The sequence below is a fragment of the Barbatula barbatula genome (genome assembly GCF_947034865.1).
Source record: "Barbatula barbatula genome assembly, chromosome: 21".
In the NCBI taxonomy this organism is placed as follows: Eukaryota; Metazoa; Chordata; class Actinopteri; order Cypriniformes; family Nemacheilidae; genus Barbatula; species Barbatula barbatula.
This window is the reverse complement of record NC_136784.1, coordinates 3,539,549-3,556,944: the sequence shown is the minus strand read 5'-3', so window position 1 is coordinate 3,556,944 and position 17,396 is coordinate 3,539,549. Positions and strand designations below refer to the sequence as shown.

Below are 17,396 nucleotides of genomic sequence, written 5' to 3'. Positions count from 1 at the left end.
ATCTAATGAAATTAATGTCGAGTAAAAAATAAACAGTCCTGACTGCAGATAATTCAGCACCAAAGAAAATTGTTTTTATTATTATTAAAGTTATTTGGGTGAACTATCCCTTTTTTACATGACAAATATTCCATATAAATATATTACACAATTGTTTGTCACCTTAATGAAAGTTTCAATTCATGTTTAATGATTAGGAAAAGTGTGTGCTGCAAATTATTCTTAAAAAAATAATATGAAACAACAACACATTCTAAATTAAGAAATGAGCATGTGTGGGTTTTGTTTATTGCACTCCTGGAATCAGACATATCCAAATAAAGATATCGGATAAAAACACAAACATGAGGCCTAATTGTAAAACAGTCACATTAGATGTATGCATGTATTGATGGATTGACTAATTTATTTAATGGAATAATGTTGTACAAAAATGTCAATGTATAAAGAGAATACACATCTCTCAATAAAGAGAAAATTAAAACAAACAGGACTTCACTTCAAACCAAGAAAATAAAAATAAAACATGTCCTAATTACTAAGTACTATAGAAAAAGTAAATCGTATTAGGCTATAGGTAATGGACTTCTTAGAATTAAGGGGAAAAAAATATCAGCTGACATTCTCAGCCAATGAGCACGAAGCTGTGTCGTCAGTCAGTCGTTTCCCATCATGCTTTTGAGTAGCGCAGTCGGTGGAGAGCAACTGCGCTCGACTTCTCAATCCGACACAGCCGCCTCGCTGTCGCGAGAGTTTTTGGGCACACGTCAGCATGAGGTCAGAGCAAGGCGGACGTAACTCGGACACTTTTCTAACCGGCATGCATCTCACGGTGATCACCGGTGATCGGTTCTGCGCAGATTTTGTTCATCTCAAACAAGCCTATTGTCTCCCTATAGAATACATTAACTGTCCATCATTTCACGCTTTTTACGTCACTGGCGTTCGCAAAGACTTCAAAATAAAAGTCTTTTGTTTTTGGCCTTGTTTTAGTCTGTGTATTCCTAACGGGATATATCACCACCCTTCGGGAACAAAAAGTCACTCCAGATAAAGAGAAAATTACGTTGCCAAGTGAATTTGTTTTTCCTTACATATGAATTTCATTGAGCCTTCTTATATTGAATTTATATGATCTTGTGATGCTTCTATGGGGTCTCAGGATGTTTCGGGTCTCAAATCAATCAAGTGTCCAGTGACAGCACTACCTCACCATGGCCCTCCTATTTCACGTCATAGTGTCGCCAGTATTCATCTGCAGATTGACGTTTAGTATATCAGGGTAAACCCCTCATATGTAAAACCTCAGCTTTCGTTTTACAATTTTATATTAAAATGCGCTTGGCCCCGAGAGTCCTATAATAATCCCAGTTTCTCTGTGTCTAATGCAATAATACATATTAGTATGTTCAGCAAATCTGCCATTACACCTTTTATTTGTTTTAATTTTTCGTCTATTTAAAAAGTAAGGAAATAATGGAGTAATTAGATTACAATATCAGATTGGAGGAAACGATATTTGACGTTTTAACGCGACACAGCGCAGATCTCTGTGCTTGTAAAGAAACCCGCAATCCCACTAATCAAGGCCTAAACCAAATCAGGACAGTCCTGGAAGCAAACAAATAAACAAATCAATATTCCATCTACCAAAACGACGTAGCCGTGTTAAATATATATCTGGTAAATAACAAAAGGGTTCGTATGACCAGACAAAGGGCATTAAAACACGTAACCATAACAAAAATGACACACATTTATTTTCCTGTCGACTATGTTCATCGTCATCTTTCCAGACCTGCTCGTACTCGATCGATGACGGGAAGTTAGGGCGCTTCAACTGGAGCGAGGATAGTCGGGAATCTCAAATATACAGGTAAACAAAATATCTGCCCCTGCATGAAAATACGCGATGCGAAAATAATACACGCGTGTGCAAAAACGCACGAACATAAAGGTATAATGTGGCGTACATGCGAGCAGATATATAAGCAGGTAAATGCACATGCAGTGGCCTGCGCTTAAATGACCCTCGCGACGGGGCAGCACGGACCCTGCCGTCATGACAGAACAAACCTAAAAATACACCTCGTGTATATATTTATGTCGCCCCGTTTGTTTATCTATCGCCTTTTTGCATCAAAGCGACATTTAAGTGACTACATGTGACAGAAGCCCTTTAATCTTAAAATGAGCGTTTCGATTTCTGTCACCATTTGTAGCTAGCCAGGTCAGCTTCAGCTTTTAGCCGTTCTCGCGCGTTTGTGTTGCTCAAATATGCCCCGGAAATCGCGCGTTATAGTGCTGCTAAATCAGTTTCTGCATTTAGATGCATTTTGTTGTTTATTTATTTAATGTGGTTCGTTAAAACCAATGCGGGTTGTTTTGGCTCTTGTTGATAATGCAGCTGGTAGCGTGCTAAACTGGCTTGTGCCTTACCGTGTCTCGTTCAAATGTATTGTTAAACATATGAATGGTAGCTCATATTAATACCATATATGTGTTTATACGATGTGTTATTTATACGTAAAAAATGGCCGTGCGCTTTGGTTTCTACCAATGCTAATGTAACGCTGAGCCTGTACGTGGCTGTTAGCCAGAGCTAACAAAAGCCGATATGTGTCATTTGTTGTGGCACGATTTGTATGGCGTAGTTTGTTTACGTATTTGTTTTCTTTACGATGTATAGCTTGTGAGTGTATTTTTAAAGAGTATAACGGAATAAATGTGGCTTAAGTCCTCAATAAATTTCGCTAACCAGGTAGAAGCATTCATTATTAAATTGTGTTCAGATTGGGGCAAATATAAAGTATGGAAATCTATGAATGCAGATAACGTGATATATTGATCCCTGCAATGCAGATCCTATTAAATAAACTTGCTTTTAGCTTTTCTTTCCTTATGGGTCATTACTGTAAGATTTTCACATCTACATATAGATTATAATATAATATTGTTATCAAAAGGATTCTTTTAATAATCCTTGACAATAAAACACAATCAATTATGACGCATGGCCACAGACTGTCTGTTTATATTGTTAAAAATAGGCTTTGCAATATAGCACAACATGTTTTTCAATGCATTTCTTATCTTACACTTTCCTCTGACATTTCATTAATGTGTGTTCTAGGATTGAGTCCACTGTCCTGGCATGGGGGACATGAAAACCCCCGATTTCGATGACCTGTTGGCAGCGTTTGATATTCCTGACATCGATGCCAAGGAGGCTATCCAATCTGCCCCAGATGAGGTGGAGGGGCATCAAGGAACAGGCGCAGGGCCACTCATAAAATCCAGTGACGGTTCGGTTGGAGGAAGTTCATCCCTCAGGTCTCCAAGCCCATCCACGGATTCTCAGAGCGATCCTCCGATTGTCAGCGTGATTGTGAAGAACCGGGTTAGGCCTGAGCCCTTCGACGGCAGTGACAGCTCGGAATCAGAACCTCTCAACCATAATGGTTTTGTGTCATCAGGTGGGACAGTACATATGTCTCAGGCTCGGTGCCAGCCTAATGGGGACCAGTGGCCTATTTGCAGCTCCAAGATGATTCCAGAGACTGCAGGACCTGTCCATGGATCATCCAGCACCACTAAACAGAGTAGCAACATCTTCAATAAGCTAAAGCCCTTGATGGCACAAGGAGCTGGAGACTCGGTTGGAAGAGCACGAAAAATGCAGCTTCTGCAGCAGCAACATATGCAGCAGGAGATTAACTTAGAAGCTGCGGATAAGGCAAAAGCTCCTGCTGCTCCTAGCGGGGCAGCATCTCCGTTCTTTCCTCCTCCTAAGCCACTTCTTTCTACTCCCTCGGCAGCTTCAGCTTCCTCGCCGTCATCATCCTCGCCCTCCGTCGCTTCCCGTGTTTCTGGTGCTGTGGCATCTTCACCGCTGGCTACATCTCTAACAGAACCATTTAACGGTACCCCACGTCTCGGTTCATCAGCGTTTAGACACGTAGATTCAGATGATGAGGATTCAGACCCTGATTCAGGAGGATCTCTGGTCATCCATGAAAGTCCAGACTCTCCCAATCCTCCAAAACTGTCACGCCGCTTGAGGTCTCCACCCGAAAGTTCACAGTCTCCTTCTCTACCCTCCTCAACATCCATATCGTCCAGTGCTTACTCCAAACAAGGTGACATCCCCCTAGCGTCTCCTGCCTCACCCCAGGCTCAGCAGAACTGGCTTTCCGTACCTCCACAGACAGGAACCGGAAAGAGTTTACCACAAGAGGAACGAAATCCAGAACATGTGATCGAGGAAAGAGACTCACCAGAGAGCCCCGAGCCTGAGATCCCCAAGTCCACAATGCCAACGTCCGCGGTTACAAAGAGATCTTGCAGCCCAGCGGTGGCTTCATCACCATCTCTCCGAGAACCCAAAGAGGAAGAAGAAGAGATGGAAGTAGACAAGGTGTCAACAGAAAACGGACAGGATGTAAATAACACGGACGGGAAGGATGAAACGAAAAAGGATGGAGAGAAAATGGAGGTAGATAGAGAGGGCAACATTGCACAGTCTCTTCCAGAAGACACCATCTCAACACCCAACAATAGTGGCAAAGCTGTAGCCGGTGGCAACGCCCCCTCAAGGCCTCTTAAAGTCCGTATTAAGACCATTAAAACATCAACAGGAGGAATCACCCGCACGGTCACCAGAGTGGCCGGAAAGGGAGGTGCCGCCAATGCAGGAAAAGGCAAAGATGCAATAAAAGCCCAAATAGGCAGTCGAGCCGGCCCAGCCAAAGGAGCCCGGAAAAACGATGCCACCGCCAGTCAAGTTGTAAAAACTCTACCAGTAACCACTCTTGAAGCCAGTAGTGCCATGCTCGCTGCAGCCAGCAAAGTTCAAAACAAAATGACCGTGCAATCCGATAAAACAAAGGTCTCCGCCACTGCAGTCAGCATCACAAAAGCCGCCAATCTACCGGCCACGCCGGCTATCGGTGGAATAAGCGTGCGCCCCACGGCTGCTAAAACTAATGGTGGCACCGCTAACGTACACGTACCCTGTAAACCAGCCTCGATCGTCAACAGCACCGGTGCTGTTATCTCCCGTAGTCAGTCTAGCCTGGTTGAAGCTTTCAACAAGATCCTAAATAGCAAGAACCTGCTTCCCAGCTACCGCCCGGACCTTTCTACTCCACTACCACCTGAATGGGGTCTTCCTATGCCCACTGCTGGCTACCGCTGCCTGGAATGCGGCGATGCCTTTGCTCTGGAGCGAAGCCTGGCGCGACACTACGATCGACGCTCTTTGAGAATAGAAGTGACGTGCAATCACTGCGCAAAACGCCTGGCGTTCTTTAATAAATGCAGTCTGCTGTTACACGCTCGGGAGCACAAGGAAAGAGGCCTGGTCATGCAGTGCTCACATCTGGTGATGAGACCGGTTACGGTGGAACAGATGATCGGCCAACAAGACACTACTCCTATAGGTCAGTTATTCAATCATTATTTGTTTTGTTTTGTAGTGATTCTTTATTTTATATTGACACAAGGTCTGTCAAACAATCGCATCCAGAATAAAAGTTTGTGTTTACAAAATATATGTCTGTGTACTGTGCATATGGGTCAAAGACGAAAAAGGATTTAAGCATAAAAACTGTTAGTGTAATACTGCTTTAAGTGTTGTTGTTGTTATTGTTGTTGTTCAAAAAATAGAAAACATTTTCTGTTTAAATTAATTGTGCTTTTGTTTTTCTGAGCAAAACATTTATAAACAGTTTTTCCTGATTTACACAAGAGGCCCACTAAAATGTCATTCGGTATAACAATCTTGTCAGGCATATTTACAACTAAAATCTATTTATGACACTAAATGCTAAGTAATTGTAACTTTACAGGTTTTTTTATTTGCCACTATCCTAGGTTTTGCCCATTTGTTAATAATATTTTTTTACTTTTTACTCATTTAAAGCACAATCTAATGTAATATGCTCCCTTATTCTTTTATATATTTTAATGTACACATCAGAATAAGCATGTTGTTTGAATTTGTACATACATTTTATTCTCCAAGAAACCAAAAAGTAGAAATTTTACCTACATTTAATGTCCTTTCTATGGCCATAAAAGCACTTTAGTACATTTATTTTGATGGGGACATCTTGGCATATGCTCAAGATGTTTTGTATTCATAAACACATGCATTATATCAATTTAATGAAATGATTTAAGAAAAACATCAAATAAATGATTGACATAAAAATGTTTGCAAATATAAATAAATATGCACTATACACAGACATATATTAACCCAAACTGTTATTTCGGATGCGGTTAATCGCAAATAATAATTTGACAGCCCTTATTGTCATATGGTTTTGCAATACAGTTGAAAAGAATCACATTTTCTTTCCTCAGGTGTTCTCTCTCCCTCGCTCTCTTCTACACCTCTGCCGTCCTCCAATACTCCGACAGGAGCAACCCCAGTACCGTCCACTTCAAGTCCACTAAAGGACTCTCCCTCTCCAGGCATGACTTCAACCCAGCCCAGCCCTGCACGCCGCGGGCCACAGAGTCCCCAGGCCCTAATGCCCTTACCCTGCAAGAAAGGGGAAGCCCTGCAGTATAACAACTTCAAGTGTCCTGAATGTCAAGCTCAGTTTTCAAGCAAAGCAGAATTAGTAACTCATTTTCAACAGATCAGAGCTACTCCTAACTCGGTAGGTCACAAAACCATAAGGGTAATAAAAGTGCATGTAATGCAGGGTAACTAGAAATGATGCAGTATATAGCGATGCAATCGTACTGGCTTTAGTGCAAAACAATAAAAAACTAGCTCTCCGTAAATGTATTTGTCTCCCACCTCATCTTTTTTTATCTTTTTCACTTTCTCTCTCTTTCAGACGTGTATGCTTTGCTCTCCTCCTATGATGCTGCCTAACTGGTGCAGTGTGTCGGCCCATCAGCGCATCCATAAGCATCGTGCTCCTCACGTGTGTCCGGAGTGTGGTGGTACTGCCCGCCAGGCTACCTTTCAAACCCATCTGGAAGAGGCCTGTCTGCATTTTGCCCGCCGCATCGGTTACAGGTTCCTAAAAGTTTGTTCTGTTGGTAATTTGTATTTGTATGTGACAAGGAAAGTATGATTTACAAGAAAGGGACTCCCTCTTATTTTCAAACTGTCTTTTATCCAGGTGTTCCAGTTGTCAGGTTGTGTTCGGAGGTTTGAATTCTATCAAGTCCCACATTCAGACAGCACATTGTGAGGTGTTTCACAAGTGCCCCAATTGCCCGATGGCCTTCAAATCTGCCCAGAGCGCCCAGGGCCACATCACTTCCCAGCATCCCACCCTCACAGCTGCACAGGCCAAGTATGTTGACCAATCACAAACCTCAAGTAAATTTAACATCGTTTACATTTTATTAACCTCTTGATTATCTTCATTCTGTAGGATGATCTACAAGTGTGTCATGTGCGACACTGTGTTTACCCAGAAGCCTTTGCTCTACATGCATTTTGACACTCACCTGGCAAAACAAAAGGTGCATGTGTTCAAGTGTCCCGATTGCACCAAACTCTACGCCCAGAAAGGCTCCATGATGGAACACATCAAGGTATGACCTGTTGTCATATTTGTAACATTTTGCCTTTTGTGTTACCCATTCTTTGCACATGCCCCAAGGAATGTGGTGTCAATAAAGGCATACAGTAAACGTTTGGATGGCCTTTACAAAGTGACTTTGGTGTCACCTTGTCTAAAGCTCAAACCAAGTACAAGACCCACTTCAGTCTGAACTGACACGTTATCTCTCATTCATATTCATTCCTTTTAACTGAATGTGTATATCCATATTTCCTATTAGACTGTTCACAGAGGCCTGTCAGCCAAATCAGAGACCCCGCCCACCACCTCATCTCCAGCCCCCGTCACCAACTCTGCTTCGAAACCAAAATCAACAGAAAACAATGCTGAAGAATTGAGCCAAGAACAGGGAGAGGAGGAAGAGGAGGGGCAAGAGGAAGAGGAGAGAGAACAGGAAGGGGAAGGAAGGGATGAGGAGGAAGAAGAGGAGGAGAATGATGAAGAAGACCAACCCAGTTCTCCAGAGAGCGGGAGCATGGAGTGGAGGTGCAGGGACTGTAAGAAACGCTTTGTAGAAAGTGAAGATTACATCGAGCACATGAAGGACGAACATGGGAAGGTTGGTGCCTAATTTGAAGTTACAAAAAGTAAAGAAATATCACATGAAAGTTATAGAGGGAAATGAAATGATGTTTAGGGCTAACTTCTATTTTTGCTTGTTCCTTTAGTTAATAAAGAAGTTCCCATGTAGACAGTGTGAACGTTCATTCAGTTCAGCCAACAGCTTGCGTCGACATGTCCGTGTAATACACGAAGGTGTAAAGAGAGTCTTCAACTGCCCGTAAGTCATGTTTATTCGACTCAGATCTCAAGAGCGTCTCTGTCCTGTGTTTAAGTTTCCCAAACCCATCCAATGTACGCTCTGTTTCTCAGGCACTGCTCAGAGGGCAAGCGAACATTCAGCAGTCGGCTAATTTTGGAAAAGCATATTCGCGTCAGACACGGCATCAAAACCCGACAGCCTTCAGAGCGACAGGTCAGTTTGGATGCTATACCGCTTTGGGATTTCAAATCTATTTTATGATTTGCATCTTAAATGGAGAGTTAACCCAAAAAGTCTCCAAGTCAATAGGGACCAATGGTATATACCAATATAGTTTGTGTTCTGCAAAAGAAAGAAAGTCATACCTGTTTGAAATGACAAACAAATCATTTAAATAATGACAACATTTTCATTTTGAAGGTGAATCCTTTGGGTGAGTAAATAAAGACAGAACTTTCAATTTGATCTTGAATTTCTTCTCTCAGAGTGCTCCAAACACCAGGAAGCGTTCAGCTCCAGGAGATGGGGCAGGCAGTTCTTCTGATCTTGACAATGAGAGCGGAGCTCCACCCGGAGGAGGAGGGACCGACCCAGATGTTGCGGGAGATGACTCCTCTGGCCCGGCGAAAAGAACTCGAGCATCCGAGAATCGACCGGCCGAGCCAGAGGAGGACGACGGCACATTCCGCTGCACACCCTGCAGCTTTACCACCCAGGACTGGGATGAATTTCAGCATCACATTCCCATCCACTGTGATGCAGAAAGCGCGCCTCAGCAGTGCCTGCAGTGCGGAGCATGCTTTGCCTCGGCCGGCTCCCTCAGCCGCCATAAATTCATCACGCACCGCTTACGTCAAGGTCAGCACGACAGTCGTGGCGGAAACGTGTCGCCCGGGCAGTCGTCACAGGATGGCTCGCCCTCTTCGCCTAAAGCGGGCGAGGAGGGGGAAGGAGGGTCAAGCTGCAGAGTGTGCGGCCGACGTTTTGACAAAGCATCAGACCTCAACACGCACTTCCGCACGCACGGAATGGCTTTCATCGCGGCACACAGGACCGATAAGCCCTAGTAAGAGAGCGAGACATTAATAACAGCCAATGAGAACAAGGCTTTGCACTGCATGTGAGGTTGACCATCCAATGAGAGGAGAGTGAGACTTATGGATATAGTTTCGAGAATTTTCACCTGTATTTATGATTGTAACAATTCTGATGTGATCTGTCTTCCAAATTACAAAAAAGTTTATTTTCTTTTTTTTTCTCCAGCCACATCCTCTTCTTCTCTCCAGCATTTCACTGATTTTACACAAAGTCAAGTCACATTGATTTGGAGCTTTTGAGAATGCTGCGCTTGAATCGACAAAGAATTAAAGCAAAACGGTGCTAGTGAAGGTTTTTTAAGAAATCAAAAAAGATAACACTGACTTTTAAATGTTACAAGATTGTACAGACATTGTAGTACCGATATTTATTTATACAAAGCATTCGTTTGTCTTTTGATAATCATTCAGAATTTAATAAATAAAATAAGTGGTTGGAAAGACTTTCAGTTGTGCAGGAGATATACAACAGATATATGAGGTCAAAGATTACTGATGGATTGTAAAAAAGGTCAATATAAACAAACACTGATACATTTCAATCACAGATACACCTGATCACTTTTCTATGTGTATAAATGCAGTGCATACATTTTCGTTATGGTTTTTGCATTTAAAAATGTGAATAAGTTCAGTCTTTGTATTTGCATTTTTTCTTAGTTGACTTGTTAACGTGAAAATACTGATAGTGAACGTTTTTGTTTGGACGAGGGGCCTGATGTATTTTTATGACTTCTCAAAGTAGACATTCGGTGTGAAGGACAGCTTGTGCGTTTTATGAACTTTGTACAAACATGAATGTCGTTTGTGTTTTTTTCTTTGGTAAAAGTCTTTAAAAAATATCCGTGCTTGTCGAAAAAGAATTCTTAGAAACAATATTGTGAATCAAACGTGTGAGTGTGAATTTATATCCTTCCAGTAATATATGTATATGTTCCATAGTCACTAGACGGCCATCGTATTCTGTGATGAACTGCCTGTTTCACTGCCGTACATTCTGTGTCATTTCTCTTGCCATTCTTTCTGAATAAAACAGTAAATTGGTACGGTACAGATGACGGTGTCCTTTCTGTTAAGTTGAAACATTTAATTTCTACGACAAATATTGAGTGCAAATACAATTACTTTACTTTGACAAGTCTCTTCACATCACAGGTTTTTGTTGTTTTTCCAGTTCTGTTCCTCCCAGCTCCAGAGTTTGTATTGTTGTTTGGTGTTCAGTATCTGTGAGGTCTGTATTTGGGTGATGTGCTCCAATAAGAAACTCGTAAAGCAACGAGCCAAGAAGACCACCCGTACATGTCGCCACCAACGGCACCCACCACCACCCGTGTCCAGCCCTGGCACACACACACCAAACTTTCAGGACCTTTTACATCATAAAAAATTGGTTTGACTACAACTCAATGGTGGACTTATGTACTGACCGGAAGACATCGTTGCCCCAGCCGGCAATATAAGAAAAGAGTCTTGGCCCGAAGTCTCGGGCTGGGTTGATAGCATATCCACAGTTCGACCCCATGGAGACTCCAATCGCCATGACAACTGTTCCAACCAGGACCGGCTCCAGACCGGGCGGTGCTGGTGTGTTGTGAGGATCTCCCAATGCAAGAACACACACCAGAAGAGACGCTGTACCTATTATCTACAGAAGAAAATGTCATGAAGACATTTCACATGTGCAGTTTAATATTGTTTAAAATTGTACTGACCTGGTCCACCACACCCCCCCACAGACTCAGGTAATCTGCAGGGTAGGTTGAGAAGATGCCTGCCGTAGCCGTAACACCATCTACCGTGAGGTGTCCTCCACTGAAATGCATTATAGCATCTGGAAACATACACACGTATTAATAGTAAGTGTTCTGCTGAGGAAACAAAGTCATGCAGGTTTAAAATGATAGAAGGTTAAGTAAATAATGACAGAATTTTCCTATTTGATTGAACTATCACTATAAGCGTAAGTCCTCAATAAGGCCAAAGACATCTCAGATGTTATGACTTACCGTGGTACTGAAGAGCAACCGTCGCAGCAGCCAGAAACGCACCTGAAAGTTGCGAGCACACATAAAATGGAAGTTGCATCCAAGAGAATCTGCCCAGGAAGCACAGGCTGAGGGACACCGCTGGATTCAGGTGAGCTCCTTACACAGCCGAAACACACACATATTTATAGAAGAGCAACATACATAAGACACCTTAGTTGTACAGTAGTTTGTGGAAGATGTCTTTTATTAAGTGGCCCCAAAATATCTGAATGTGTAAATGGGATTGGAGATGATGGAAGACAGAAAAGACAGACGCTAGAGATCTCTCAGAAATGATCAGTGAACTTAAATCCCATTAATATACTTTATATATATAGATTTTCATACCTGACACCCCTTTTGCCACATAGATCCCAAACACGGTGCCAAATGCAAATCCCAGATTGATTGATAGGTATTCGCCCTTAGTGTTTTGAGAGGTTGTCACCTGGGCAACTGATCCACAGCCAAAGAGCTTCAGGTAGAGAGGGGAAAAAATTCATCTTTTACACACATTAGTTTTAACATTTGCTCAAATATGAACTTAAGTTAGTGGCACAAATTTTTCGCCCCATAAATAAAACTCAAGCTCTGCCAATGAAAGCTGACGGTGTGTCAGTAGATGATTGATCCGATGAGTTTGTGATGGTGTGACAATCATTCTGCAAGTTCAAAGTCTTCAAGCTTGGTCTTAGATTGCTGCTGATAACATTCTATGCATTTTCACCCAAAAGTACTTTTTTTAATTCAATAGGATTGTGTACAATTCAATGTCATTAGTAAATCTTCAGATGGCCACTGTATAAAAGAGTATTACTGAGTATAATGAAGAGTATTACTACTTACTATTATGACATAGACGCCAAAAAACTCAGCCAGACACTCTCTGACCAGACTGCTCTTGATCCGACATCTCTTCAGGAGACGATCCATGATATTTGCTCGGAGTAGTTTCTTTTCTTTTTTATCTAGTTGTTTCTTGGTCTTCTAAACAAACCAATAATGATTCCACCATAAAGCTTAACTGTGTAGTGGTTACATAAACAGGTTTGTGTATGCGTGTGTGTGTCAGAAAGGATAGATGTAACTACGCAGCACACCGACCTTTTGTGTAATAAAACCATCATTTTATTGTTACATTTGATCTGTGGTGCATGACAGATCTACATAGACCTGACAAAATGTAGAAATGGTATACGTAAAAACTAAAATATATACACGCTTGACAGTTTGTAGCAAATATGCTGAATATGTTTTTCGATCGAACAATACTTTTAATAAAGATCAAATCAAAATGTAAAAAAAGATTTTAGATGATTTACCTAAATTAAATGTTTCAATGTGATGTTTACACTAATACACTAGTTTACACTAATCCATAAGACAAGGTATTTTTTAAATATCTTCGCCGTCCTTCTGAAACCTCGTATGTCCAAATTTGCTGTTTTCCAGGAAGTGAAAAAACCACTGTACGTTTTCAATGATTGCATACTGTCTTGTCAAATTTGACTTTTTATCAGTTATATATTTGCAAAACCCAATGACGAACATAAAAAAGGACAGTAGTTATATTTTAACATCCAGTAATATGAATATTTCATAATTTTACTGGATACGTTCAAATGGAACCTAAGAACGAACTCTTCTCATGAGGTTTTATTAAACATAATCATTCACATAACACATATCTTTTTGATTTGTATTTATTTAACAAAACAGCCTTCAAAAATACATTTTATGATCAATAAATTAAAAGTTTCACAAAATAATCTTTTAATGTTTCATTCCGAAACAGCCTTGACTTTTGGTTTATTACTAAGACACTTCATGCCGTGTGGCGTTGGGCATGTTTCTCCTTTCCTATAACATAATTTTAAAGGTCCAGTGAGTAATTTTGGGATGATCTATCGATAGAAATGCAATATAATATATATAACCATGTCTTCAGAGGTGTATAAAGAGCTTACACAATGAAGCGTTATGTTTTATTACTATAAAATTTGCTATTTCTATCTACATACACCGCGGGTCCCCTTACATGGAATTCGCCATGTTCTGTCAGCCCTCGTAGTGTTTCGAAAGGAAGGGCCTTTCCATGGACCTTTACAACCAATGGCATGACCTAACAACTGACAGTTCAGAATGTTGGTAGAATGATTTGTTCATTGATGACTGAAATCATATTTAAAATAAACGAGGCTGGGGATTTGTTGTAGTTATTTTTCGGCAAGAATTAAACAATCAGCTTAAACAACATGGTGTTTCGGCATAATGCGATCCCAAAGCAGTGGATTTCTTAAACACTCACTGGATGTGAACACATGCACAGTGATGAATTCAATCAAACTGAGCCATGTGGAATCAGATGAGGAAAGAATGAAAGGATATTGTTCTTTATTTGTGAACTCTGTCAGCCTCAAAAGCCTCTAAAGAACTTCGAAAACAGTGAGAAATCATCTTGCATGTCAGTAGATGATCTAGAATCACCTAAAATGTAGAAAATAAAGGGATTAATACTGAATTAGAAAAACAAATACACAGTATGTGACCATGGACAAAAAAAAAGTCTTATGGGTTGCTTTCCATTGATGTGTGTTTGTTAGGATAGGACAATATTTGGCTGATATACAACTATTTGAAAATCTGTAATCTGAGGGTGCGAAATATTGAGAAAATTGTCTATGAAGTTGTTAATCAGATGCGCTGTAGTATGGTGTTGCTAAGAAGACACAGGATTGTTTTAACGCTCTCTGTTATTATGGCATACCGCTGTAATGACATTATGGACAGTAGATGAACCCGAAAGAGGAAATTCTAAGCTTTACATCGATCCCAAACTTGAGTGGGAGCGGCGAGGGATGTCTGTAGGCGTGTTTCAGGCCATTTTTGTTTTGTTGGCTTTTGCCATAAATATTCCTGTGCTACTTAAGCAAGGTTTTGTGGTCCGGGGTCACATATGTTAAATATTGCTAGATCTTGCCGTTATTTAAAAAAATTAAACTATAATTATACTCGGATGGAGTTGACTGGACACAACTAACCTGGCGTAAGAGGACCAGTCTGATCTTCAACACCTGGACCTCCTGTGACGCTCACTGTAGTCTCTTCATTCCCTTCACTGTCTCTCACTGTTCGCCGTTCTTCAACAGTCTATACACACAAATGCACACTTATGAACCTCTATTACTGTAATGCTTGACACAACAAGATGTCTGGTATATATCTGCATAGTTATTTGTAGTCAGACTTAAATACTTTTCAGATTTGTCCTTTGGATTCGTAGTGATGTTTTCAAAGAGGACAAAACTAAAAAGGATCACTTACTCCATCTGGTCGGACCACCTTGGAAACGCTGACAGATTTATAAAATGACCTAATTTTTGGCTGTGAAGGTGCTGGAGTTAAGATCTGATCCAGTCCACCTGATGACACCCGTGAGTCAAGATCTACATACAAGAAACAAAGACAACTAACTAAAGCGCCAGCAATAACTTCGTCAAATTATAAAACCATTTTAGAAATTGGTGTATTGCTCAAAAATCTGAGACATTTTACCTCCATCTTCTTTTCTCTCTTCTTCCTTGGGTCCTACCAGACCATCTTTCCAAACGTCATGAAACTAACAACAAAACAAAAACAGTTGAGACAAACAGGCCAGAATCCAGAACAGAAAGATGTTAGAAACATGTTTGAATCACTGTTTCACCTTTGAGAAGGGTCTCCATTTAGGAAAGGGGTCAATGGGACCCTGCGGAGATGTGGAATCCCCTTCTTTTGGTGCCGCAGAGGGGGGAGGACGAGATGGGCTGCGGGGTGAACTCTCAGGAGACTTCAACATGAAATCCCTGAGCGAGTTTCCACTTCCCCCTCTGCCTTTTTCAGCACCATCCAGAGGAGGCGTGGCTTCTATCGATGGGACACCTGGTAGGCGGGGCGGGGCAGAAACAAAAATAAAACTGAAATCCTTAAAAAACTTCATTAAAAATGAAAATGCTTGGGTATCCTTTAAAGGTATGTAGGCAATCTATAGATATAAAATGGTGGCATATTTAGAAAGATAAAAATAGGATCACAATATGATGAAAAAATGGAAACTTACTCCAGTGTCCAATCCCATCTTGGCCTTCAAAGCCACCAAGACCAGAAAAGACCTCCTCCATCTCCTTGAAGATCTGGCCGAACCCTCTAGGTTCTTCAAAGCGCATCCCGCCAGGCCCGAAACTGAAACCAAATCTAAAGAGATCATCTAAAGGGTCCCGATGGGATCTGTCATCATAGTGAAATCCACTGTCATCGTCTTCATCTTCATCATCTTCATTCACAATCCCACCGAAGAACGGGTCCCTGATTTAAACAAATAAAAATACAAAGAATACTCAAATAAGTCTTTCTAATATTCTAATAACTTTCACAAATAAGAGCAGGGTTTTTGATCCGTGTGCTATGTAAGGCTGAATGAATACGGACTCATGATCTTATTCGTCCTATGAATTGTATTTTCTACATTCTAGATTATTTATAATGAAAACTGTGAATTACATCCTTTAATTTAAATTTTATTATTTCGTTTCCCCAATTAAAGCAGTTTAAACATGCAATTGCGTGTTTTGGCCAGCAGAAGGCTCTATTGCCAATTTAGTTCAGCTGTTTATAGTAATCTATATGTCATTGTTTCAGCAAGAATTGAATTAAGATTCAACTTTTTATAAATGTTAATTACAAATTTTGCTACTATTAAAGTATCGTGTTAAAAACATGAAACATTGAACGCGGTTAACTGTTATGTATTTTAGTAACCAGACTAGTGGGGTGACGTTAACGTAACGTCAAAATAAAAGCGATATAAGCTCGAAAGTTTGTGTGTAACTACTAACACAGTCTATGAATAAACCTATAATGATCATAATAACCTCATAATAATAATAATCACCAAACTGTGCTCTCTAAAACACGTTCAACTATTCTGTTGACTGCTATAAAGCCTACATAACAGCCCAGAATTTTATTAAAACACTAAAACAATCTGATTGTTGTTGGAACAGCCCTCGTTTATTTCACTTAGATATAAATCATATTAACTAGTACCGATGTGACATCGAGGCTAGCAGAGGTCGCAGTTATGGGTTAAACTGATGGACTCACCTCCTATCATCTCCTCGAAAATGACCCCCGGGGACCCCAAAAAACCCACGAAAGAGATCAAACACGCTCATTTAAGGACACAAACGGACATTTAAATAGAACCATAACAATCCTCAATTGCATCATAGATTGAAGAGGAAACTGAGGACATTCGCGAGAACTTTCCAACGGCTTCCGGTGAATCCTTTCAAAATAAAGGTCCCTGTATTCCTAGATGGCATCGCTTATATAATAAACCTAAACTATTTTTTTCATGTGGAATGGCAGAATTGGTTTAGTCAGCGGAACACGCTTTTTATTTGTGTTATTTCTTCAATGCCCAAAAAGAGCACCACAGATTTGGCCCACTATGTTATATATTGAACACATTTTCAGTAAGTGTTTTATTAATGTCCAAATATATCTGTTGTCCTTCCTCTGGTCCATTTATAAATTAAGTTTAAAAATGTCCAAACATTAGATAATTCTGCACATGTGCTGTAATATTGATAAAATGATAAAACTGTACTATATCCATAATGCATCATGTATCTGTCTACTTGTTATTAGACATAACGCTTTCATGATGACCTAGTGACCTATTTAGTGCAGGTCAAAACTATAACCTAACTAAAAATCAGTCAAAAAACACACAGGCTTTGTTTTCTTAAAAGACATTCACATCCAAAATGATGAAAATGTCTTTTTCTTGTTTATTTACTTAATATTTATATATATTTTTTACAAAATAAAAAACATTATGAAACAAAAAAATGCTAACAAGTCTGTGTGT

General features: G+C 40.5%; 3 protein-coding genes across 4 annotated transcripts; 1 reads left to right on the top strand and 2 right to left on the bottom strand.

Annotated features, from left to right (window-relative positions):
* Positions 1–1,796: 1,796 nt before the first annotated feature.
* On the top strand, positions 1,797–10,506 carry znf687b (zinc finger protein 687b). Of its 2 annotated transcripts, none has more exons than XM_079484762.1 (10): positions 1,797–1,876; positions 3,134–5,441; positions 6,370–6,671; positions 6,855–7,039; positions 7,146–7,322; positions 7,404–7,566; positions 7,816–8,154; positions 8,264–8,376; positions 8,469–8,571; positions 8,844–10,506. In XM_079484762.1, exons 2-10 carry the CDS (start codon positions 3,155–3,157, stop codon positions 9,423–9,425), a joined length of 4,251 nt encoding a protein of 1,416 aa, XP_079340888.1. In that variant the 5' UTR covers positions 1,797–1,876; positions 3,134–3,154; the 3' UTR covers positions 9,426–10,506. The 2 variants fall into 2 exon arrangements, with proteins under 2 accessions (XP_079340888.1, XP_079340889.1); XM_079484763.1 differs by lacking the exon at positions 1,797–1,876 and adding an exon at positions 2,018–2,230.
* aqp10b (aquaporin 10b) lies at positions 9,811–12,598 on the bottom strand. The gene is made up of 6 exons (XM_079484765.1): positions 12,329–12,598; positions 11,831–11,957; positions 11,462–11,599; positions 11,168–11,286; positions 10,883–11,100; positions 9,811–10,795 (listed from the first exon to the last, which is right to left on the bottom strand). The coding sequence occupies exons 1-6, from the start codon at positions 12,413–12,415 to the stop codon at positions 10,600–10,602; spliced, it is 885 nt and encodes a 294-aa protein (XP_079340891.1). The 5' UTR covers positions 12,416–12,598; the 3' UTR covers positions 9,811–10,599.
* On the bottom strand, positions 12,592–16,825 carry hax1 (HCLS1 associated protein X-1). Its single transcript, XM_079484764.1, has 7 exons — positions 16,625–16,825; positions 15,582–15,826; positions 15,189–15,403; positions 15,038–15,101; positions 14,807–14,928; positions 14,524–14,632; positions 12,592–13,969 (listed from the first exon to the last, which is right to left on the bottom strand). Exons 1-7 carry the CDS (start codon positions 16,693–16,695, stop codon positions 13,899–13,901), a joined length of 897 nt encoding a protein of 298 aa, XP_079340890.1. The 5' UTR covers positions 16,696–16,825; the 3' UTR covers positions 12,592–13,898.
* Between the last annotated feature and the right edge of the window lie 571 nt (positions 16,826–17,396).